Raw genomic sequence first — 25,046 nt, 5'->3', positions numbered from 1 at the left:
GTCAGGAATAATTGGGGAAAATCACAGCGTAATCTTCGGCAAAAACATCTGATTTATTTAAATTGTCACTACTCATTCTTAATAAATTCTCTCTTTAACCTTTTGATCTGCAATCCAGCAGGCTAAAAACTGTACGTTTGTGTGCGATGAACATCTTCCATCTTCTTGCATGGTATCAACAAAACTACATATTATTGCATGTTGAACGAAGAGCAAACACTGCATCCTGTACCTCCTCTCTCAGTGGTTGAAACGACCCTGGGGCATGGCTCCAATCACAGTATCTGGGAATTCACATGAGACAAGATTCATGCTAAATATAGCTATGAAGATTCTTACAGTAAAGAGCAGGTTGAACATATGCGTGCAGCCTTGTCTGCATTTATTTTAATTTACCTTCTCCATAATGTAGGTCCATCTTTTCAGTTGCAAACACCAGGGTTTTTAATTGTGCATCTGTGAGAATGATATAAGCATGCCCAATCCAGCTGGATGATTATAGCACCAAGCAAAAAAAGGAAGCATTGTTAAGGGCACAGTTGGATTTCAAATGCAGGTCAGATTCGTTCTTGATGGTATGCTGGATATGGCTCAGTATAGTGCAGTTAACAACAGGGGAGCAGATGTATAGATATATCACTACTTGATTTCTTCCATATTTCTGTACATAAAAATCAGATGTTATGGACCATATGATTCTGTCAAGCGAAGAGAGACAGTCCTCTTTTTCTAATTATTTTATAGCCTGTTAGTTGATGATGAACAATGGGTGGTTCCTGAATGTCCATTAATGTCCATGTCTTTAGCTAAAAACCCATTGTGAAAGGTACCTGCAACCCTATTTACATACAACAGGGATACTGAACCTCTTTCAGCTCAAGGGCTAAATTCCAGTTTGGAGAAGTCCGGGGGTGGGGGGGCACATTCCAGTGTTGGGCAGGGCCAAAGGCAAAAGGGGCAGGAGCAAAATACCAGCACATTTAAGCTTAACTCTGTCCACTCCTTAACTTTCAACTGTCATTTCCCAGCTGCTCTTTTCCACCTAGCTAGAAACCCATGCCAATCAGTCTGAAGTTTCCCAGGCCAATCAAAATTGAACTTACTTGATCCAGGCTCCATCTATAAACATTAAAAGCAATAGTCTCTCTCCCCCATTCAGAACTTGTCACCAGACACTCTTACCCAGGCCTTTGACATAATAACAACACTAAGCGTCAGGCCTATACAGATACATTATAGCCCCACAGAGACCACACAAAGCACCCAAATATTACAGTACATCAGCAGCTATTTATGTGGCATTTCTTCACACCCCAAACAGCAGTAGCAAAATAGCTACCAGAAAAAACCATACAGAAACCCCACATCAATTTGGAGTATAATATCACTCCATACTGAAGATTTGCCTAAAAACCATGTGGAAAGGAGCTAGGAATTCCACAGTCTAGTTGCTACAGCTAAGAAAGCCCTATCCCCCCATACTTCAGGCAGTGGTGGGAAACAGAGCAGGGTGTCCTTGGCAGATTTCAATGGGCAAGCAGGAGCATGCAGGAGTAGGCGGTCCTTTCAGTCAGGATGCACAAAAAGTAGATCTTCAGATGTTTTGCACTTCAGTTCCCAGCATTCTTGACCATTTGTCATGATGGAAGGGGCTTCTAGGAGTTGAGGTCCAAAACATTCGGGGATCTACAGTCTGTCCACCCCTCCTTTAAATATCTTGGCCCAAACTTTTTAGGGCTTTAAAAATAGAGTCACATGTGATGAATAACAGGCCCTTGGCAGCAGCATTTTGCACCAGCTGCAGTTTCCAAACACTTTTCAAAGGCAGCCCCATGTAGAGCATGTTGCAGCAGTCTAAATGGGAGGTTATCAAGGGTCATCCAATCAAACAATGGTGGGAGATTCAGGACACATTTCTTCACACAGGGGCATAGTTAAAACTACGGAATTTGCTTCAAGATGCGGAGTTTCTTAGGTCCTGAAATAGAAACATTACTAAGAAAACAAAACAAAACAAGAAACCCTATAGGTGGAATTGCCCAGGGAAGGAGAAGTCTCCCCTATATGTGGTGGCAGCACTGCAAACAAATGAATCCCCATAGGGGCTTTGCCAAAAAGTGGGCTATAAAAATAAACACCCATATTTTTATCTCCTTGTACCTCGTTAAGTTTCATATTAAAGATTTATAGTGGAAATGTACATAAGTTATATCATCTCAACAAGATTCCAGATGCCTATCAAAGTTTTTTTCTTCTTCAAACCAGCTATGCCAAAATGCCCTGCAAAGTGTTTCTCTGTATATAGATATACATGCAAGTACTGTATGTATGAAGGTACTCTACTTTATATCAGTGTTAAGGAGAGGTAATATTTAGTGTTTGCTTATAGACAGAGGGCAGAACTGAGTGTACTATGGGTGGAATGGAAGTTCACTTGCATAACAGGACATCTTCCCTTACATCTGCAGCCCCATGCAAATCTATTCTAGCATGTGTCCCCCTCCCCAACTTTATGACGTAGGGTTTGCACAGGGGGCTGCAGTGGGGAGGGTGAATAGCTCCCTCCTCATTCTGCTGATGAAAAGTTCAGTCAGTGGAAAAACCTTAATTGGATTTCAGCCCTTGTGACCTTTTCTGTGTCCCTTACAGTAGCTTGTTGCCCTTGGGTGTGGTGGAGGAGGCTGTTCTGTTGCCACTTGAAGTAAAATTCAACCACCAATCTGGTCAGATTCTGTGTGTGATAGGTGGGGAACTTGTGGCCCTCCAGATGTTTTGTCCAGTCCTGTGTATGCAGAAGGGGGAAGTGCCATCTTATTCTTCACCTCAGACAGCAAAATGTTTTGAGCTTGTCAAGGGCTCCTTGGAGGTCTCTCTCTGTCTAAACCAGTAGCCAAGTCCAGACACAGACAAAGGAATTCTTTTCAAAGCTTTATTCTTCTTTTACAACTTAACAGCTATACCAATTGCAACTAGATCTGAGCAGCACAGTACCTATGCCCTAAGTTGGAACAGTTGGTCTCCATTTGAAAGGGAATTACTAGCAGACCCCTGAACTTAAGGACTAGGGAGAGTCCTTCCCCTTTTCCCTTGGAGCCTCTGGGCGCAGCCGTTGTTTGCGTGCCAACCTGGCACTTCGCCTCCTTTCTGCGCCCTCCATCTGGCACCGCTCTCTGCGTCTGCGTCGCGCATCCACCAAGTCTGCTATCTGTGCTTGGTCACTCCCTGGACTGCTAACTAAACTAGGAATGCTGGTGGGAGGAATCTCCGTCAGCTGTTGGTCCTGGGAAAGAGGAGTGCGCTCCTCTCCCAGGAGCGACTGCTCTTACTCAGAATCAGAACTACTCTGGGATTCTATGGGCTCAGTGTCCACCCTGACAGAGCTGTTCCTGCCCCAGATTTTCAGAGACACTCTTCTCCAACCAGCCTGCATGTGCAACTATTCTATGATTTTGGAGATTCAAGTTCTAGGGCCAGACACAGGTTTCTGAGGGAATTAAGAATCTAAAACTGGTCAGCCCTGTCTTGTGAAGTGCTGGAGTTTGCTCTTCTAGCTGTGAATGTGTCCTGACTACATTAATGTAAATAGGGAATGTACTATGTTGCTTCAACATATAAGATAGTTGACTTTTAGTTTACATTCTGGTGCTAGAAGGGGTTCTGATATCCTTATATAATGCTACCCCTTCATCATCAATTGAATATATAATTAACTGAGCTTCCTTAAAATGAAGATTTTTTAAAATGAAGGCTGCACTCAATATGCCAACAAATTTGGAACACTCAACAGTGGCCACAAGACTGGAAAAGGTCAGTTTACATTCCAATTCCAATTCCAAAGAAGGGCAACGCCAAAGAGTGTTCAAACAACCGTACAATTGCGCTCATTTCACATGCCAGCAAGGTTATGCTCAAAATCCTACAAGCTAGGCTTCAGCAGCATGTGAACCGAGAACTACCGGAAGTACAAGCTGGGTTTCGAAGAGGCAGAGGAACTAGAGATCAAATTGCCAACATTCGCTGGATCATGGAGAAAGCAAGAGAATTCCAGAAGAACGTCTATTTCTGCTTCATTGACTATGCTAAAGCCTTTGATTGTGTGGATCACTACAAACTGTGGCAAATTCTGACTGAGATGGGGGTACCAGACCACCTTACCTGTCTCCTGAGAAACCTGTATGAGGGTCAAGAAGCAACAGTAAGAACCAGACATGGAATTTGATTGGTTCAAAATTGGGAAAGGAGTGCGACAAGGCTGCATATTGTCGCCCTGCTTATTTAACTTATATGCAGAGTACATCATGAGAAACGCCGGATTGGATGAATCACAGGTCGGAATTAAGATTGTCAGGAGAATGATCAACAACCTCAGATACGCAGACGACACCACCCTAATGGCAGAAAGCGAAGAGGATCTCAAGAGCCTCTTGTTGAGGGTGAAAGTGGAGAGTGCAAAAGCTGGTTTGAAACTCAACTTTAAAAAAACGAAGATCATGGCATCTGGCCCCATCACTTCCTGGCATATAGAAGGGGAAGAAATGGAAGCAGTGACAGATTTTATTTTCTTGGGCTCCAAGATCACCGCAGACGGTGACTGTAGCCATGAAATTAAAAGACGCTTGCTCCTTGGGAGGAAAGCTATGGCAAACCTAGACAGCATAGTAAGAAGCAGAGTCATCACCTTGGTGACAAAGGTCCGTATAATCAAAGCTATGATTTTCCCAGTAGTAATGTATGGCTGTGAGAGCTGGACTATAAGGAAGGCTGAGCGCTGAAGAATTGATGCTTTCGAACTGTGGTGCTGGAGAAGACTCTTACGAGTCCCCTGGACTGCAAGGAGGTCAAATCAGTCAATCCTAAAGGAAATCAACCCTGAGTGCTCATTGGAAGGACAGATACTGAAGCTGAAGCTCAAATATTTTGGCCACCTAATGCGAAGAGAAAACTCCCTGGAAAAGACCCTGATGCTGGGAAAGATTGAAGGCAAAAGGAGAAGGGGATGGCAGAGGATGAGATGGCTAGATAGCATCACCGATGCAATGAATATGAATTTGAGCACACCCTGGGAGAGAGCGGAGGACAGGAAGGCCTGGCGTGCTATGGTCCATGGGGTCACAAAGAGTCGGACACAACTTAATGACTGAACAACAACAACAAACTGTTTTTGAACATAGCTATAATGTTTTATTTTTCTTTGGCAGTTTTAAACACAATAACCATATTCAAACTGTATATTTAAGGACACTGCAGGTCTTGGAAAGTGTCATTTTAGTTTTCCAAGTAAGTATTGCACATTGTGGTGAGTTGTGTTTAAAAGTGTATGAATCAGCATTTTTGAAAATTCTGATGAAAGGCTCATGTTCCTTCCTCAAAATTTGCAAGGATGCTGAATGGACATGTTGGATTTAGACTCCTTTGGAGAGGAACATGACTGAGCTGTTTTCGCTACAAGCCAAGTAACTGAGGGCCATTCCATACAGCAATCTTTAATATCATGCAATCAGCATAACTTCATTTTTCCCAGCAAAATTTTTGGCAAATTGAACTGGTTTTGCAAATGGACGTGTTTATACTATACAACACCACCTCTTTTCTACAAAATCTTCTGAAAGCAGTTTGAACATGGGCATGGTGTCTAGCTTTGTGATACGTTCCATGGGGTTTTCTTGGCAAGAATACTGGAGTGGGTTGCCATTTCCTTCTCCTGTGGACCACATTTTGTCAGAACTCTCCACCATGACCTGTCCGTCTTGGGTGGCCCTGCATGGCATAGCTTATGGCTTCACTGAGCTGAGGAAAGAAGGGAAGTGAAAAGCAAGGGAGAAAGGGGAAGATATATCCAACTGAATGCAGAGCTCCAGAGAATAGCAAGGAGAGACAAGAAGGCCTTCTTAAATGAACAATACAAAGAAATCGAGGAAAACAACAGAATGGGAAAGACTAGAGATCTTTTCAAGAAAATCGGAGATCTCAAGGGAACGTTTTGTGCAAAGATGGGCATGATAAAGGACAAAGAAGGCAGGGACCTAACAGAAGTAGATGAGATTAAGAAGAGGTGGAAAGAATACACAGCAGAACTATACAGGAAAGATCTGAATGTCCCTGATAGCCATGAAAATGTGGTCACTGAACTTGAGCCGGACATCCTAGAGAATGAAGTCAAGTGGGCCTTAGGAAACATTACTGACAACAAAGCTAGCGGAGATGACAGTATTCCAGTTGAGCTATTTCAAATCCTAAAAGATGATGCTGTTAAAGTGCTGCACTCAATATGTCAACAAATTTGGAACACTCAACAGTGGCCACAAGACCGGAAAAGGTCAGTTTACATTCCAATTCCAAAGAAGGGCAATGCCAAAGAGTGTTCAAACTACCGTACAATTGCGCTGATTTCACATGCCAGCAAGGTGATGCTCAAAATCCTACAAGCTAGGCTTCAGCAGCATGTGAACCGAGAACTACTGGAAGTACAAGCTGGGTTCCGAAGAGGCAGAGGAACTAGAGATCAAATCGCCAACATTCGCTGGATCATGGAGAAAGCAAGAGAATTCCAGAAGAACGTCTATTTCTGCTTCATTGACTATTTCTGCTTCATTGACTACGCTAAAGCCTTTGATTGTGTGGATCACAACAAACTGTGGCAAATTCTTAAAGAGATGGGAGTACCAGACCACCTTACCTGTCTCCTGAGAAACCTGTACGAGGGAAAAGAAGCAACAGTAAGAACCGGACATGGAACAACCGAGTGGTTCAAAATTGGGAAAGACGTACGACAAGGCTGTATATTGTCACCCTGCTTATTTAATTTATATGCAGAGTACATCATGAGAAACGTCCGGTTGGATGAATCATGGGTTGGAAGTAAGATTGCCGGGAGAATTATCAACAACCTCAGATATGGAGACGATACCACCCTAATGGCAGAAAGCGAAGAGGATCTCAAGAGCTTCTTGTTGAGGGTGAAAGTGGAGAGTGCAAAAGCTGGTTTGAAACTCAACTTTAAAAAAACGAAGATCATGGCATCTTGTCCCATCACTTTCTGGCATATGGAAGGGGAAGAAATGGGAGCAGTGACAGATGTTATTTTCTTGGGCTCCAAGATCACCGCAGACGGTGACTGTAGCCATGAAATTAAAAGACGCTTGCTCCTTGGGAGGAAAGCTATGGCAAACCTAGACAGCATAGTAAGAAGCAGAGACATTGCTGACTAAGGTCCGTATAATCAAAGCTATGGTTTTCCCAGTAGTAATGTATGGCTGTGAGAGCTGGACTATAAGGAAGACTGAGCGCCGAAGAATTGATGCCTTCGAACTGTGGTGCTGGAGAAGACTCTTACAAGTCCCCTGGACTGCAGGGAGGTCAAATCAGTCAATCCTAAAGAAAATCAACCCTGACTGCTCATTGGAAGGACAGATACTGAAGCTGAAGCTCAAATATTTTGGCCACCTAATGTGAAGAGAAAGCTCCCTGGAAAAGACCCTGATACCAGGAAAGATTGAAGGTAAAAGAAGGGGACGGCAGAGGATGAGATGGCTAGATAGCATCACCGATGCAATGAATATGAATTTGAGCACACTCCGGGAAAGAGTGGAGGACAGGAAGGCCTGGCGTGCTATGGTCCATGGGGTCACGAAGAGTCGGACATGACTTAATGATTGAACAACAACAAATGGTGTCTAGCCACATGGAAATGTGCTAAACCATTCACAAAGTGTGACAAGCAAACAGCATGTCATATGCATGTGTATTCAAAAGTACATCCCATGCACACCCTAATAAGTGTACACAGTACTGCTACAGTCCCAAAATTGATTCACATAATTGTCTCAAATGACTAGGTGTATGGTGGTGGGTAGTACCTGTTGGTTTCTTGTCCATGGCCAGCCCAGCATATTCCACTCACTATACATAGTTGCTCTTTGAGGTATTTCTCTAGTTCATTCGTTCATTTATTACATTTCTATAATGCCCAACAGTCAAAGTTCTCTGGGTGGTTTACAAAGTTTAAAACCTTAAGAATGCAATATAGTAACTTAATATAAAAACCATTTACATACCAAAAATATCAAAAGAAAGCATATGCTGTCAAATGCCTGGGAAGGTCTTAGCCTGGTGTTGAAGGATGCCTATGTTGGCGCCAGGCAGACCTCACTGGGGAGAGTGTTTCATAATTGGACTGGGCTGGGGAGACCACTGAGAAGGTCCTCTCCCATGTAGCCATCCTCTGAACCTCTCTTGGAGGAGGCACTTGGAAAATGGCCTCAGATGACAACTGGTAGCATATGGGTAGGTTCATACTGGGAGAGGCAGGCTGTCAGGTATTGCAGTATCAAGCCATGCATGGTTTTATAGGTCAAAACCAGTACCTTGAATTGGGCTCAGAAATGTACAGGAAGCCAGTGTGAGCGGGATGGAATATACTCAGACCTTCTAAGCATATCAATCTGGCCACTGCATTTTGCACAACATACTGCATTTTGAGCTGATGACTGTACTGGTGAGAAGAAAAAGATCTGTGACATAGAGCCTCATACTAGCCTTGTAAATCGGCACAAGAAGATTGAGATGTCATAATGATAACACCCACATCTTCTGGCATTAGGCTTTGTCTCCAGTCTGCTGTTTATCATATTTGAAAATTTGTAATATAAATGGCAGCGATTGAAGGTGGTCTGTATATAAAGCATGTGCTCTGAATGATGGCTTTCCTTACATGGTTGCATGGGTTTCATTCTCCGTTGGGTACTAGGGGGGTCTGGAAGCAGGGATCCTAGAAGGAGAATGCAGGCATTCATGCAACCTTATCCTATGCAGAGTTAGGTGCAATCCTATGTATGTCTAGACAAAAAAAGTCATAACCTCCCAACATGCCAGAGCCAGTATTTTTTGTCTAAACATGCATAAGATCGCCCCTGTAGGCACTCCTAAACCCATTGTAATCAATGGGCTTTAGGAGAATTCAGCGTTACATCCCCTCCTCTCCCGCCGGCCTTCCAATCCCGGTGGGTCTTTAAAGTAAATTCTTCATGCACCGCTAATCGCCCTTCCCCGCTTCGCCTCCTGGCTGTCTCCCGCCGGCCCCCCCTTTACGGTGCATTGTGGGAGCTATAGTTCTCCACGCCGGTCTCTGCATGTTCTCCACGTCGTGTTCAAAGGGTAAGTGGCCGTAGGAAGACTACAGTCCCCGTGGTGCTTTGCGCGCGCAGAAGGATTGCTCCCTCCGGGTGCGGGCGGCGGCTGGGCCGGAGCGTGTCGCGGGGGCGTCACGTCGGCTGGTCGCCCGTGAATAAGAAGGCGAGAGGGGTGGGGGCTGGGTTGCTGTGTGGTGTCGCCTGAGGGGGCCTCCCAGCGCCTCTCCCTTCCTCCGCTGCCCCCCACCCCCGCCGCCGCGGCGTCTCCTTCCGTAGCAGTTGGGCTCTGCGGTTCTCCGACTGGACAGGCGCGAGCGGGAGGGCGGGGGAAATGGCCGAGACCATCGCGGACACCAGGCGCCTCATCACCAAGCCGCAGAACCTCAACGACGCGTACGGCCCCCCGAGCAACTTCCTCGAGATCGACGTCAGCAATCCGCAGACGGTGGGGGTGGGCAGGGGCCGCTTCACCACCTACGAGGTCAGGGTCAAGGTGAGAGATCCCAACGAGGTCGCCTGCTGGGCGGGGTCGGAGCGGAGGCTGGGCTTGTTCCGGCGAGGGAGCCCCGCTGGAGTCTTGCGGCTGGTCCACGGGGATTCTGCCCTGCCTCTGCAACTTCCAGGTGGAAGGGCCTCTTCACTCCTGTGCCACTCGCTCCCAGGTGCGTGTGCTGCCTGGGGCTGTGGGAGAGCCGGTCTTCCCAGGCTGCAGTGCACCCCCTTCTCTCCGTTCCCCTGTTATCCCCACCCCAAGGTTAGGCGGGAGTCCTCCTTGGACGGCCCACTGGCTCCCTGGCACACCTTTGGACAAGATGCTGCAGTGCCAGGCGCATAGCCGATCCTCCGTGAGCATTCTGACTCGGCCAGGCTGACCGAGGCTGACAGCGTCTTCCTGTGCAGTTGAGGGTGGCGGAGGCGGCCGTGTTTGTGTGCGTACACACGCAGAGGAAATGCTTTAACACGTTCCAAGTGCTTTCCTTCAGCATCTCGTGGTCTGGAATCCCGCCTGACTGCCGTTACCTCAGTGTTTGTACTACGGTGCAGAAGCCAAGCCCGCACGCATAGCGAGGTTCTTAAACATAGATGGAGGTCCTAACTCGTGTGGCTTCCAGAATACTAGTGGTTGGAAGTGTGTGTGTTTCGGTGTTACTTATCTTTGCAATCCAGATATGCAGGTTGCTTTGTGTCTGCACTGTTCCTTGCTGGACCCATGTGCTGATCTACGCTAAGTTGTATGCATAGCTGGCTTCCTGTGCCCATTCTATGGGCAGGTCCCCATGATATTGCTCTGTTTTGGTTATCCACTACAGGAGATAGAACTTTTCAGAACTGTTGAAGCCATGGAAAAAGTTGTGTGTTTCAGTTTTTTCCTCCATTAAAAACAAACATTTTGGGGGAAATGGAAATATATTCAGTATTATTAAACCAAAACTTATTTTAGTGCTTTAGCGACATAAAATACATCATGTAACTTATACTATTTGGTGTATTTATGACATTTACAGAGCAGTCTTGCTTTTTAGGCCACCGTTTGGGGATAAAAACTCTCCCCAGGTGGCTTAACCTAAGACTCCTATGCATGTTTACCCAGAACTAAGATCCACTCCCCAGTAACTGCTCATCGGAATTCAGCTTCAGAAGTATAACTGTCTTATTTTCTAAAAGCAAAATTGTGTCTATAACAAATACTAGAGAGCTGCGCCCTATGATATGTAAGCACACATCTTAGTTTTTGCCATCTGGAAAAATAAAAGTTGAAAACAAATCACATGTTTTGTAGTAAATACAATATATTTAGACAAATAGTCTCATACAGTCACAATATTGAGGACAAGCAGCATATTTGGGTATTGAATTTATTTATTTATTTCTATACCGCCCAATAGCCGAAGCTCTCTGGGCGGTTCACAAAAATTAAAACCAAACAGCACACAATAAAACAATTTAAAATATATAGAACATTAAAACCACAATATAACAATACAGCCACAATAAAACCTAGCAGCAGTGCAGGATTTTAAAATATAGATTTAAAACAGCAAACTTTTAGCAAAGCTAAAAGTTTAGAAAGCTAAAATGCTACAATGCCTGGGAAAATAAAAAGGTCTTCACTTGGTGCTGAAATGAATACAATGTAGGTGCCAGGCGAACCTCACTAGGGAGCTCATTCCAGAGCCGGGGTGCCACAGCAGAAAAAGCCCTCCTCCTAGTAGCCACCCGCCTCACTTCCTTTGGCAGGGGCTCACGGAGAAGAGCCATTGACGATGATCTTAGGGTCTGGGCAGGCACATATGGGAGGAGGCGATCCTTCAGATAACCTGGCCCCAAGCCGTTAAGGGCTTTAAATATTAATACCAGCACTTTGAATCGGGCCTGGAAATGGACTGGCAGCCAGTGCAGCTGGAAAAGTACTGGCATAATATGAGCTCGCAGGTCAGTCCCTGTTAACAATCTTGCTGCCCTATTTTGGACCAGCTGAAGTTTCCGGACTGTTTTCAAAGGCAGCCCCACATATAACGCATTGCAGTAATCCAGACGAGAAGTTATCAGAGCATGGATAACTGTAGCTAGGCTATCGCCCAGATAAGGGCGTAGTTGGTATACCAGCCTAAGCTGATAAAAAGTGCTCCGTGCCACTGAGTTCACCTGTGCCTCAAGTGACAGTTCTGGATCCAAGAGCACCCTCAAACTACGAACGTGATCCTTTAGGGGGAGTGCAACCCCCCCCCCTCCCCGAACAGGTTGAATATCACCTAGCCGGGCAAACGAACCACCCGCTAACAGTACCTCCGTCTTGTCTGGATTGAGTTTCAGTTTATTGGCCCTCATCCAGTCCATTACTGTGTCCAGGCACTGATTCAGAACAGCCACTGCCTCACCTGGTTTTGATGAGAAAGAGAGGTAGAGCTGGGTGTCATCTGCATATTGATGGCACCTCAGCCCACACCTCCGGGTAACCTCCCCCAGCGGTTTCATGTAGATGTTAAACAGCATAGGGGATAAAATAGAGCCCTGTGGAACCCCATGGCACAATTGCCATGGCACAGAGCAATAACCCCTAGCACCACCTTCTGGAATCGGCCATCCAAGTAGGAGCGGAACCACTGTAGTACAGTGCCTCCAACTCCCAACCAGAAGGATACCATGGTCGATGGTATCGAAAGCAGCTGAGAGGTCCAGGAGAATCAACAGGGTCGCACTCCCCCTGTCCCTCTCCCGGCAGAGGTCATCCCACAGGGTGACCAAGGCAGTTTCCGCTCCAAAACCAGGCCTGAAGCCCGATTGAAATGGATCTAGATAATCCGTTTCATTCAACAGTGCCTGGAGTGTCCTACAACCGCCTGCTCAAGCACCTTGCCCAGGAAGGGGATGCTGGCCACTGGCCTATAATTGTTAACATCCTCTGGGTCCAGGTTAGGCTTTTTCAGGAGTGGTCTAATTACCGCCTCTTTTAAAGCGGCAGGCACCACTCCCTCTCTCAAGGAGGAATTTACAACCCCCTGGACCCAGCTGGACATCCCCTCCTTGTTTGATTTAATAAGCCATGAAGGGCAAGAGTCAAGCACACAAGTGGTCGATCGGACTTGGCCAAGCACCTTGTCCTCATCCTCAGTAACTGAAACTCATCCAATAAAACTGGACCAGACGGTGCTTGAACGCCTCTACCATTGGAACTGCATTAATCGTTGTGTCCAATTCATGACGAATCTGAGCGACTTTATCTTCAGAGTTCCTTGCAAACTTATCACAGCGTGCCGCCAAGGGTTCTACTGTCTCTCTCCCTGGCCCAGAATGTAATAGGCCGCGAACCACTCGGAAAATCTCCGCTGGATGACATTGAGAAGATGCAATGCTGGTGGACAAGAACTGTCTCTTTGCCACCCTCACCACCACAGAGTAGGCTTGATAGTGGGCTCTTACCTGTGTTCGGTCAGACTCAGCACGAGTTTTCCTCCACCTGTGTTCTAGCCATCTCCCCTCTTGCTTCATTGCCCTCAGCTCAGGTGTATACCAAGGAGCTGGCCGGGCTCTGCTCAGAGGGAGAGGGCGCTTGGGCGCGATCGTGTCAACCGCCCGAGTCATCTCTGCATTCCACAGAGCGACCTGGGCTTCGACAGGAGCATCAGCCATACCAGCAGGAAAATCCCCCAGAGCCCTCTGGAATCCATTGGAATCCATTAATCTTCAGGGGTGGACCATTTTAATAGGTCCCCCACCCTTGCAGAGGGGGAAGGCTGCCAGGAGTCTAAATCTCAGCCGGAAGTGATCTGACCATGACAAAGGGACGGATGTTAATTCCTCCACTTTCAGATCACCATCCTCCTGCCCAGTCGAGAAAACCAGATCAAGCGTTTGTCCTTCTATATGCGTTGGGCCAATGACATGTTGGGACAGCCCCATGGTTGTCATGGCGGCCATGAAGTCCTGAGCCACCCTGGATACAGCGGCCTCGGCATGGAAGTTGAGATGCCCCAGGACCATCATCCTAAGGGTCCTCAACACCAAGTCCAAGACCACCTCCGTCAGCTCAGGCAGGGAGTCTGATGGGCAGCGGGGTGGGCGGTACACCAACAGAATCCCTAATCTGTCCCGGGTACCCAACACAAGGTACAAACACTCAAGATCTGCACTCGAATGAGCAGGAAGCCTGGAGAGGGAGATTGAATTCCTATAGACCACGGCAGCCCCCCCTCCCTGACCCTCAAGTCGGTGTTGGTGCTGCACCAAGTACCCAGGGGGGCACAGCTGGGAGAGAGTGACCCCTCCCAGTTCCCCCACCCAGGTCTCAGTAATACATACCAGGTCAGCCCCCTCATCCACAATCAAATCATGGATGAGGGAGATTTTATTTTGGGCCGACCTAGCATTCAGCAGCAGCAGCACCAGACCCGAGGGCAGGCTGGTAAGGCTGCCAGAACCATCAGGCTGGGGGAAGAACCAGAAGAGGGAACAGCTGTAAGGTGTCTAGCCCCTCTTCTCCTTAGCTGGCTTGTTAATCCCCCAATGCCATACCTCCCCCTGCCCATGACCACAGTTATAGTGGCACCTCCCCAACCCCCTGAGTTGCTCAATAGTCCTTCCAGGCACATATTAAAATGTTAGGATATAAAATGTACAACAGTGTAAAATAATATAAGAGATAAAAGAGAACAGCAGCTAAGAAGGAGCAGATAAAATCCACGTTTGCCCCTTTCTCCCTGGTCTTTAAAGCTGCTGCCCTCTGCTGCTGCTATTTGCTGCTGGTATCTGTGGCTGCTGGTGTCTCTGGAGAGGCAGGTGGGTGGGTCTTCAGGTGCTGTTCCGTGCGACTCCAAGTGCGACACTAAGTGCGTACTTAGCGTTGCACTTGGCGCAACGCCGAGGCGCAGCCTCTGGCAGCCCCCGCCTTAAGTACCTGTTTGGCGGGGCAGAAGCAGGCTCAGGATCCACCTGGTACAGCTGGCTGGTCCTTCCCACAGGCTCCTTCCGGCTTGAAAACCCTTAACTCTTCAATAATGTGTTACTATATTCTAATGCTGTTGATTGTCTTGCATAAAAAACTTCATACTACACATTTTGAATGAATAAAACTTTTCACACATTCCACAAGAGAATATTTCATAGAAGATTTTTTCCCAGTATTCTACCAAATTTCCAATTTTTCCTTTGGGAAAAAAATCCTTGGAGAAAAATGGAACCCCTCCCCCGGGCCTTCACATCTGTATGCTCTACAGCAGGCATGAGCAGAAGGTCGATGTCCAGATGTTTTAGACCTCAGCTCCTAGAAGCCCCTGTTAGTATGGCTGATGGCGCGAATGGTGGCTGTTAAAATCCAAAAGATCTGGAGATCTACTTTCTGCCTACCCCTGCACTATAGCACCAGTTCTATTGTAGAAAGGCTCAGTCTGGACAAGCCCTTGGTATCAGAGATGAGTACAAATTTCCTTACTGGGTGACCAAAGGAACCAGTGCTATTGGAAGAACCAGAAGTCATATCCCCCTTGAAAGATTACAACTCCCACATGATAGTGGTTTGTCTGTTTGCCTGCCTGGTATCTGGTTAGCCAGTAGCATGTTCATTGCCTCTGTTTGGGTCTGTCACGATTCCCTTAGTCCCCACTTCACTTCAGTGCCCAAGCATACACCAACGAGAGGCTTCAGTCTACAGCTTTTAATCCATTGCTTCACAGGGTCATACAGATGGAAATTCGCAGAGGAACTGTCTACAACGAATGCCTTCAGGGAATCCAAATGGAATTTACGAGACTTGCCCACCGTTTGAAGAGGGATGCAGACTCGCTAGCCTAACTTAAGGGGGCGAGGTCCCTCTCCTCTCGTGAGGCCTCTAAGCTAGGGATGTATGAAACACTTACCTGGTTTCGTCCACGGACATCCGCGGTGGGAGCGAGGTGCTCCGTCCCTCCCCCCCAAATCCTCGACGGGGGGGAAGCGCTCCGTCCCTCTCCCCCCGGAATCCTGCCTGGCCAGCTCCGCTCTGCGGCCAGGCTGCAGAGCCGCCGGCCAGGCCAACCCACAGCGGGGCCTCCAGCCGCTGCCGGGCTGCTGCGGACACAAATGGCGTCCTGAGTAGGGGACGCCATTTGCGTCCCTATGGTAGCCTGTGATAGGCTACGTAAATATTTACGTAGCCTGTCACGGCTAAAGCGGGGACGCAAATGGCGTCCCTTACGCCATTTCCGTTCCCACTTTAGCTGTCATAGGCTACATAAATATTTACGTAGCCTATCATGGGCTACCATAGGGACGCAAATGGCGTCCCCTACTCAGGAGGATGCCATTTGCGTCCGCAGCAGCCCGGCAGCGGCTGGAGCTGCCGGAGCCGCCGCCGCCACCGGAGCTGCTGCCAGAGCCGCCACCAGGTAGGCTCTGTTCCGGGGGGCTTCTGCGGGGTGGTGGGGTGGGTTGCTCCGTCCCGCCACAGATTCTGGGGGGCTGAATTCACTGGAATTCGGCCCCCCTGGGATCCATGGCAGAATTCTCTAATATCCCTACTCTAAGCCCAGCTTCTCATGCAAGGCCAATCGGGTAGTCCGTCTAAGTTCTGCACCTGCCGTCTTTCTCCTTGCTCTGCGCCTGGCATCTATTAGGTCAATCTCCTGTTTGCTGCCTGTCATGGGGGTGAGGAGGGACCCTCACGCTCAGCCATCTGAACGTTTGTAATCTGAGAAGCAAGGCTACTCATATCTGGACTAGCCTGGGAAACGCCTCCCTCGTGTCTGATGATTCTCCTTCAGAATCTGAACCGCTATCCCACTCCCTGCGCTCACAAACACCCCTGACAGGGTCCATCTTTTGAATGTCAATGTCATTTCATTTCTGTATGTTTATTTGCACCCTGCTGTTCCCTCCTAAAGGAAGCCCAAAGTGGCATTCATTTAGGATATGTATTGTCTGAATGACTTCTCTCCATAGGTGACATAGCCTTCCTTGTTGGTTGGTAGCATTCCCTACATTCCTGTAACTTAAAGGCTAACCAGGGGAATGCATTCTGTCGTGGAATACCCCACAGTCATCATGTTGATTGTGTCACCATGATACTGAAGAGATAATCTCAAGGCTGATAAAAGTAAGTTAGTGTAAACTCATTCTTGGAGGTAGGGGAGAGGTTGTAAGGCCTCTTTAAAGTGAAATAGTGGATTGGGGCCAACCACTGCATCACACTGGTTGCTCCTCAGATGTGTTACTTGTGCACTTTGGAACATCTCAACAGATGTTCTTTCTCCTCTCCTTTCCTCTCCTCGATTTTCAAGTTATAGATTAGAACTGAGAAGCAAGGGTTGAATAAGTAATATTCTGCTTCTTGGTTGCACAATTTCTGAACTTATCAGAAATAATACTTTGCCTAAGACTGTTGCCCCAACCTTTGCCTATAATTATGTTCTTGCCTTTATAATATATTTTTTAAAAAACAACAACCACAACAAATGTATCGGTGTAGGCCTGGTATAAAACAAGAGATCTCTTGTTTCTGGTATTGCTCCTGATCTGTTCCACATACAAGTTTCTAGAAAAGCTGGGAATGATCATGTGAGCTAGATTTATTGGCCAATATGTTTATAGATTGCTGTAAGTAGTCCAAGTCTAGGATGATCTCTGGCCTATCTTATCTTAACTGCTTGTGTACATAAATGGGCCAGGGTGGAAATGTATGTGCTTAAGGCATGTGTGTTGGATAATTCAAAATGTGGAGCCATAGCACGTGCGCTGCTTTCAAAAGGTCCTGGGTTCAATCCCTGGCATCTCCAGTTAAGAGGACTTTGGGTAATGGGACTGGGGAAGACCTCTGTCTTAAGATCTTAGGAGAGCTGCTACTGGCTGGAGTAGATCATGCTGGGCCAGTGGACCAGTACTGTAACTTTGTATTAAGCATCTTGGTACTAGCTGAGGAAGAACTTCACTGGAACTATCAAGGTGGCAAAGCTTCAATGAATACAACCGTGTTTTCCTTTTAATCAGCTAGTTAGCCACTCTGGCATTTGGTTGTCCCTGCTTGTTACTTAAACTTGTATCCTGTTCTAGCCCAAACGCTCAGGATGTCTTGTACTTATTTATTACATTTCTCTACCGCCCAACAGCCAGAGCTCTCTGGGCAGTTCACAACAATTAAACCATAAAATATAAGATGATAAAAAACAATATAAAAAGTTAAAAGTGTAAAAAATAAAAATAACCAAATAGAACCTAGCCCAGTGCAATGATTTAAAATACAATACCATATTTAAAACAAACAAACTAAAATGCCTGGGGAAAATAAATAGGTCTTAAACTGATGCCAAAAAGAGCATAGTGTAGGCGCCAGGCAAGCCTTTCTGAGATGCTCATTCCACAACTGGGATGCCAAAACAGAAAAGGCCCTCTTCTTAGTAGTCACCCACCCCACTTCCTTTGGTGGGGGCTTCCAGAGAAGGAGCACTCAAGCTGATCTTAGGGTCTGGGCAAGTGTATATGGGAGTCCATTTAGGGCTTTGAAAGTTAATACCAGCACTTTGAATCAGGCCATTCTAAAACACGGAATAATTTCTTCTGCAGCCATTCTTTTGTAGATCTGCTTGTATGTTTAGGATCATTGTCTTGTTGCATGACCCACTTTTGGTTCAGCTCATGGACGAATGGCCTGACATTCCGCTCTAGAATCTTCTGATACACTGCAGAATTCATGGTTGTGTCAGTGATGGCAGGCCGTCCAGGTCTTGAGGCAGCAAAGCAGGCCCAAACCATTACATTCCCACCACCATGCTTGCCAGTTGGGATGAGGTTCTTCTTTTTGAACTCAGTGTTTCTTTTTTTGCCAAGTATAATGTTTCTCATTGAGGTCAAGAAATTCTACCTTTGACTCGTCTGTCCAGAGAACATTGTTCTAGAAGTCTTGGGGATCATCTATGTGATCTTTAGCAAACTTCAGATGGGCAGCAGTGTTCTTTTTAGAGAGCAAGTGGTTTCCTCCCAGCTATCCTTCCTTGAGTGCCATTCTTGTTTAGTCTTTTTCTGATCGTTAAGTCATGAACACTTGCATTAGCCAAACTGAGAATAGCCTGCAGATCCTTGGATGTTACTCTGGGGTTCTTTTTGATGTGCTGGTTTGTTCTTGGAGAGTTTTTGGTAGGATGAATGCACCTGGGTAGAGTGACTGTGGTACTGAACCTTCTCCGTTTGTAGACTACCTGTCTGACAGTGGATTGGTGGAGCCCCAAATCCTTAAAAAATGGTTTTGTAACCCTTTCTGGACTGATGAGCCACAATAACTGCTTTTCTGAGGTACTCAGATGTCTTTTGACTGTGGCATAACATATTTCCACACAACTGTATGGTGAAGACCAAACTCACAAAGTTTCTGATACTTTTATAGGATGGGTCCTCCCAAACTCAGCCCTGAAGATCTCCCTAATTAAACACCTGATTCTAATTATTGCCTTTAATTGAGCTGATGCAACCAAGAGATTCACTTTTGCACATACCCTGACTTTTAAGTACTCATTGTTTGCCTCATCTATACATCATGTTATGTCACAAAACACGGAATTGGTTAATATAAACCTATTGCATACTTAGAAAAGGATTAGTTTTGATTCATGAAGGATACCATGGTAAAACTATGGAATTTCCATAATTATAATTAGAGCTCACAAACTTTTTCTCGCCACTGTATCCAGATGAGAGGTTATCAGAGCGTGGATAACTGTAGCTAGGCTATCTGTCCGGAGAAGGCTGTTGTTATATCAGCCTAAGTTGATAAAAGGTGCTCCATGCCACCGAGTCCACCTGTGCCTTAAGTGACAATGATGGATTGAAGAGCACCCCCAAACTAGGAACCTTATCCTTTAGGGGGAGTGCAACCCCCTCCAGAACAGGTTGAACATCACTTAGCTGGGCAGATGAACGACCCACTAGCAGTACCTTTGTTTTGTTCGGATTGAGTCTCAGTTTATTGGCCCTCATCCAGTCCATTACCGTGCCCTAGCATTGATTCAGAACATCCACTCCCTCACCTGGATTTGATGAAAAAGAGTGAGAGAGCTGGGTGTCATCTGCATACTGGTGACACCTCAGTCCATATCTCTGGGATAATCTGGGATGGGATAATCTCCCCTAGCAGTTTCATGTAGATGTTAAACAGCATGGGGAATAAAATAGAGCCTTGTGGCACCCCATGGCATAACTGCCATGTAGGAGCAGAAGCACTGCAGAACAGTGCCTCCAACACCCAGGCAAGATAACCTTTCTGGAAAGACACCATGGTCAATGGTATCAAAAGCCACTGAGAGGTCCAAGACAATCAACAGGGTCACACTCCCCCTGTCCGTCTTCTAGCAAAGATCATCCCATAGGGTGACCAAGGCAGTTTCCATTCCAAAACCAGGCCTGAAGCCCGATTGAAGTGGATTTAGATAATCTGTTTCACTCAAGAGTGCCTGGAGTTGACCGGCAACCACCCTCTCAAGCACCTTGCCCAGGAAGGGGATATTAGAAACTGGCCTATAGCTGTTAACATCTTCTGGGTCCAAGTTAAGCTTTTTCAGGAGTGGCCTAATAACTGCCTCCTTTAAAGTGGCCAGCACCACTCCCTATCTCAAGGAGGAGTTGATAACCTCCCGGACCCAGCTGGACATCCCCTCCCTATTAGTAGTATTACCCTATGATGGGCAAGGGTCAAGCACCCAGGTGGTCAACTAGACATGGCCAAGCACGTTGTCCCCATCCTTGGGACTCAGCAGCTGAAACTCATCCAATAAAACAACTCATCCAATAAAACAACTGGATGATGTTCTGGACACCTCTACTAATCAATGAAAGTGTGCCTACTGTATACGTGTGCCCTTTATCAAGGCATAACCCAAGCAGAAAGGTCTTGCATTGCCTTCAGAAAATGCTCCACTATGAAGCTTGGAGGCACTGTGTTCTGGTAGGTACAGCCTACATATGGTACAAACTAAGCTCTTTAAGAACAAATTGTGCCTAGCAAGCCAATGCCAATCCCAGAGCACCTGTACCATAAGTATGTCCTTCTGTATACTACCCCATCACAAGGCTTGTGGACCAGCTGCAGCTTCTAGGCAAATCAGTCCTCGAGGGCAGCTCCAGTAGATGGTGGTAATATAGTGAAGACTCTGAAGGCATGTGTGGCAAGTTGCAAAATCCAAATCAAAGACACTGCAACCTATTCACCAGGTGGGGACAGTAAAACATATTCCTTGCTATTAACTTACTTGTATTGCTGTAACCTAATTTTATGAATGAATATGCCCTGGATGGTCTCCTAGATGATCTGTGGATCTGAATCACTATTTTAGCCAGTGCTCATTCTGAGGATGTGACATCCAGATACAGTGATGGGTCTTGAAACAGCAAGGCTGTGACCCGTGGGGGCCACGAAATGCATAACTTTGGTTTGACTTGCAAATGGATTTGTTTTGCCTGGACTCAGTTTCATTAGCTTCCTTGTGTCTAGCCTGGTAATGGTTGCTGAGCAGCACTAGACTTTTCTTATTATGTTTCTGTTCTGCCTTCAGAGACATGAGCCTGATGTGTGGAAGGTTAGCCCATTTTCTAAACAAACCTATTGTGCAGGGTTGGGCAACTTGTCCTCCAGATGTTTTGGCCTGCAACTGCCATCAGCCCTAGCTAGCATAGTCTGTGGTGAGGGATGATGGGAGTTGTAGGCTAAAGCATCTGGAGGGCTACAAGTTGCCCATCTCTGCTGTAGTGTTTATGTTAAGCAGGGTGCCGTAACCATGAAAATATGGAAGTTGTATCATTTTAAATCAATATGTACAAATTATCTGTGATCTTATGCTGCAGAACTTCCAAAGTGCTTTCCATGCAGGGGTAGGGAGGAAACTGGTATACAGGAAAACACTAGTAAACATGCCAAGCCTTATCTATGTCGTTTACTTTCCCTCATTGGGACTCTTGTGAAGATGAGAACATTCTTAATAGAACTAAATATTTATGAATTTAACACTTTACTGTAATACTCAAAACAGTAAGAGAACCTCAGAATGAGCATTGGCTAAAATATACTGATTCAGACCAACAGAGCATCTAGGAGACTAGCCAGGGAGTTTTCATTCATAAAATTTGGTTTATAAGTACCAGTGTAAAAAACAACCTCCAGGTTCAGTTTAATACCAGCTGTGGGGGACAACAATGGGAAAGGGCTGTTATCTTTATATCCTGCTTGTAGGCTTCCTAGAGTCAGCTGGTTGGCCACAAGATAGATTTTTGACCTGATCCAGCAGTTCTAGCTGCCTTCTGAATAAATTGTGGATTATTAATAAGTAAAATTCTCGCTTATGAATTAGATAAGTACTCTTGCCTCTCTGGAGGTACCTTATTGGACCATGGAATCAACAGTGGGGCAAGTCTTCAATGACACCTGTGCTGCGAACCAGCTCATTGTGTGCACATGTAATGACAACCCAGAGTATGGGATTGAATATGGGCTTTTGTTGAATTGTGGGTTGTGGTTGTTGTGTGCAAACCCCGCACTATGGTTTAACTATGGGTTGTTAACCATGAATAACCCGGATCTCACAATCCAACAACAAACCATGGCTTCTCTTCCTGGGTTGTTCATGGTTAACAACCCATAATGCAGGATTTGCATGTAACAACAATTTACGATTCAGCAACAACCCATACCCAACCTGTACTCTGGGTTGTCATTACATGTGAACCACGCCAGTGTTGCAGGCCATAACGTGCTTTTGAAATCTGTGATCTAAGATGACAGATGGCATCAGCTGAAATCTGAGTCATGAGTACTTTTTTGTGGGTGGGGGTATTTACTTAGCAATCTTCTAGCTCATGCTGACATTTGAACACAGAGTACCAGGAAATAATATTTCTGAAGTCGGATGCCTAATTTTGCTGTATAAAGATCTCTTTAATCTGTTTTAAACTTCGCTTTGATAGACAAAACTTGTGGTTCCTAAACTTTACTTTTTTACAGCCTGTTGAATCATCATCTTCAACCAAGAGCTGGAGTGTGCCCTAAGCTGCATCTGCTCCAATAAGTCTAGCATAGGCAAGCTTGAGTCAAGACAGTCATCATTTTAAACCAATAGTTTAAAAGTTGGAGCTGAACCCTAATTAATTGGAAGCCTGCCAGTTTCTGCCCTAGGAAAAGCAGAGTATGTATACTTGGGTATGCCTGAAATGGTTGAAAACAGTTGGCAGTTGATGTCTGTGATTCCTGATTCCACTATATAAATTGAGGATATGGCTGGAACCAGAGAGTATTTTCAAAGCAGGTAAAACCTGCATTCCTCCCCACTGATGTAGCTGTAAACCATTTAGATAGTTCGACTACAGTCTTAGCTACACTAAGATGCTTTGGGCATGAAAGGTAAGCGGAAGTGGCAAATGGACATCTGCTCCATTGGGTAAGCAGCTCTGTACTGCACCTAAGAAAAAGAAACCAAATCCACAGTTACAAGATGGGGGATACTTGGCTCAACAATACTACAAGCTAGGGATGGCGGAGAATTCCTCCACGGACTCCAATGAGGCCAGATCCCCCCAGAATCTGTGGTGGAATGGAACACTTACCTCCACCTCCCTGCAAAATCCTTTTCGGCCGGATCCTCTGGCTTCGGATTGCCAGCGATATGGCCACCATGCCATATTGCTGGATGAAGGGGATTGACTGTGGATGCAAATAGTAAATGGCTGCATTTAGCTTAAACTAAGAGCTTTACAGCTGCAAATGGCGTCCTGGACGCCATTTGTGGCCCTGTTTTTTCACGCAATAGGCAATGCAAATACTTGTGTAGTGTATCGCGTGAAAAAAAAGCAGGGACGCAAATAGCATCCAAGACGCCATTTGCAGCCATAAAGGTCTTAGTTTAAGCTAAATGCAGCCATTTACAGCTCCATTTACCTTAAACTAAGACCTTTACGGCTGCAAATGGCGTCCTAGACTCCATTTGCGTCCGCAGTCAATACCCCTCAGCCAGCGATACAGCATGGCGGCCCTATCGCTAGCGCTTCGGAGCTGGCCAGCAGCTCCATGAATTGCTGCGGAGTGGAGCCAGCTGAAGAGGATTCTGGGGGAAGGAATGGATCTCCTCCCCCCCACTGGTGGATTCCCCATGGACTGGCAGGTAGGGAATCCGCCCATCCCTATTACAAGCAAGAAGGATCTTGGAATTGTGGTAGATCACAAGCTGAATACAAGCCAACAATGTGATGTGGCTGCAAAAAAGGCAAATGGTATTATAGGCTGCATTAATAGAAGTATAGCTTCCAAATCACATGAAGTACTAGTTCCCCTCTACTCAGCACTGGTTAGGCGTCATTTTGAGTACTGTGTCCAGTTCTGGGTGCCACACTTTAAGAAGGATGCAGACAAACTGGAGAGGGTTCAGAGGAGGGCAACAAAGATGCTTCATGGGACTGGAAGCAAAGCCCTATGAGGAGATACTGAAAGAATTGGGCATGTTTTGCCTTGAGAAGAGAAGACTGAGGGGAGATATGATAGCGCTCTTCAAGTACTTGAAAGGTTGTCAGATAGAGGAAGGCCAGGATCTCTTCTCGATCATCCCAGAGTGCAGGACATGGAATAATAGGCTCAAGTTACAGGAAGCCAGATTCCATCTGAACATCAGGAAAAACTTCCTGACTGTTAGAGCAATATGACAATGGAACCAATTACCCAGGGAGGTAGTGGGCTCTCCCACACTGGAGGCATTCAAGATGAGGCTGGACAGCCATCTGTCAGGGATACTTTGACTTAGATTCCTGCATTGAGCAGGGGGTTGGACCTTATAGGCCCCTTCCAACCATACTATTTTTTGATTCTATGATTCCATGATTGACGATCTTGTAGATGTAGAAAACACAGTCCTCCATGTAACAGTGCAGAGCTGCTTAAAGCGGGTGTCCATTTGCCACTTCCACTTCCACTTTGTGCCCAAAGAGCTTCTGTTTGTATTAACTGATGGATCACAGTTCAGGCTACAATAAGAAGCTAAGGCCATCAACGGATGGCATAAACCCGGTTGTTTAGGTAGAGGCAGATGTTGTCCCCAGAGAACAGAAACTAAAAGTTTCCGGCCCCAATAAGGTAGAAAACTCTTCTCTAGTAAGGGCAATATCACTGATTTGGAGGGAGGGGGCAGTTCAAAAGTAACAGTGTTGGCATACTCTTGTCTCTAGCCCCTGGAAGCTGGCATAGTCAGTTAAAATACCAGTTGGGACAGATCTGATCTTCTGTGAAATATTTCATGAATGTGCTGACCAAGCGATAAGTGAGACCAGCAGCTAAACATTTGGGCCTGAATAGATCAATATCTGTAGTATCGTGCAGCTCTGAAACCTACAAAGACGAAAAAAATCCAACCATTCCCTATTCTACCTTTTATCAACTGGACATGGGCAAAGATAAAGCAATTGAATATAGAGCTGCCAGCACTAAGG

The 25,046-nt window shown here is 46.1% G+C and overlaps 1 protein-coding gene across 1 annotated transcript in view; it reads left to right on the top strand.

Annotated features, from left to right (window-relative positions):
* The first annotated feature begins 9,195 nt into the window (after positions 1-9,195).
* SNX3 (sorting nexin 3) overlaps positions 9,196-25,046 on the top strand; it is a 39,772-nt gene continuing 23,921 nt past the window's right edge. The window contains exon 1 of the mRNA XM_084827232.1: positions 9,196-9,621. Coding sequence (XP_084683358.1) covers positions 9,460-9,621 — 162 coding nt within the window. The 5' untranslated portion in view covers positions 9,196-9,459. The remainder of the gene's footprint in view (positions 9,622-25,046) is intronic.

Source organism: Heloderma suspectum, chromosome 1 (assembly GCF_057233095.1).
Source record: "Heloderma suspectum isolate Gila_16-S chromosome 1, 16-S_ref, whole genome shotgun sequence".
In the NCBI taxonomy this organism is placed as follows: Eukaryota; Metazoa; Chordata; class Lepidosauria; order Squamata; family Helodermatidae; genus Heloderma; species Heloderma suspectum.
The sequence above is the reverse complement of the archived record's forward strand: the minus strand, read 5'-3'. Positions and strand labels throughout refer to the sequence as shown.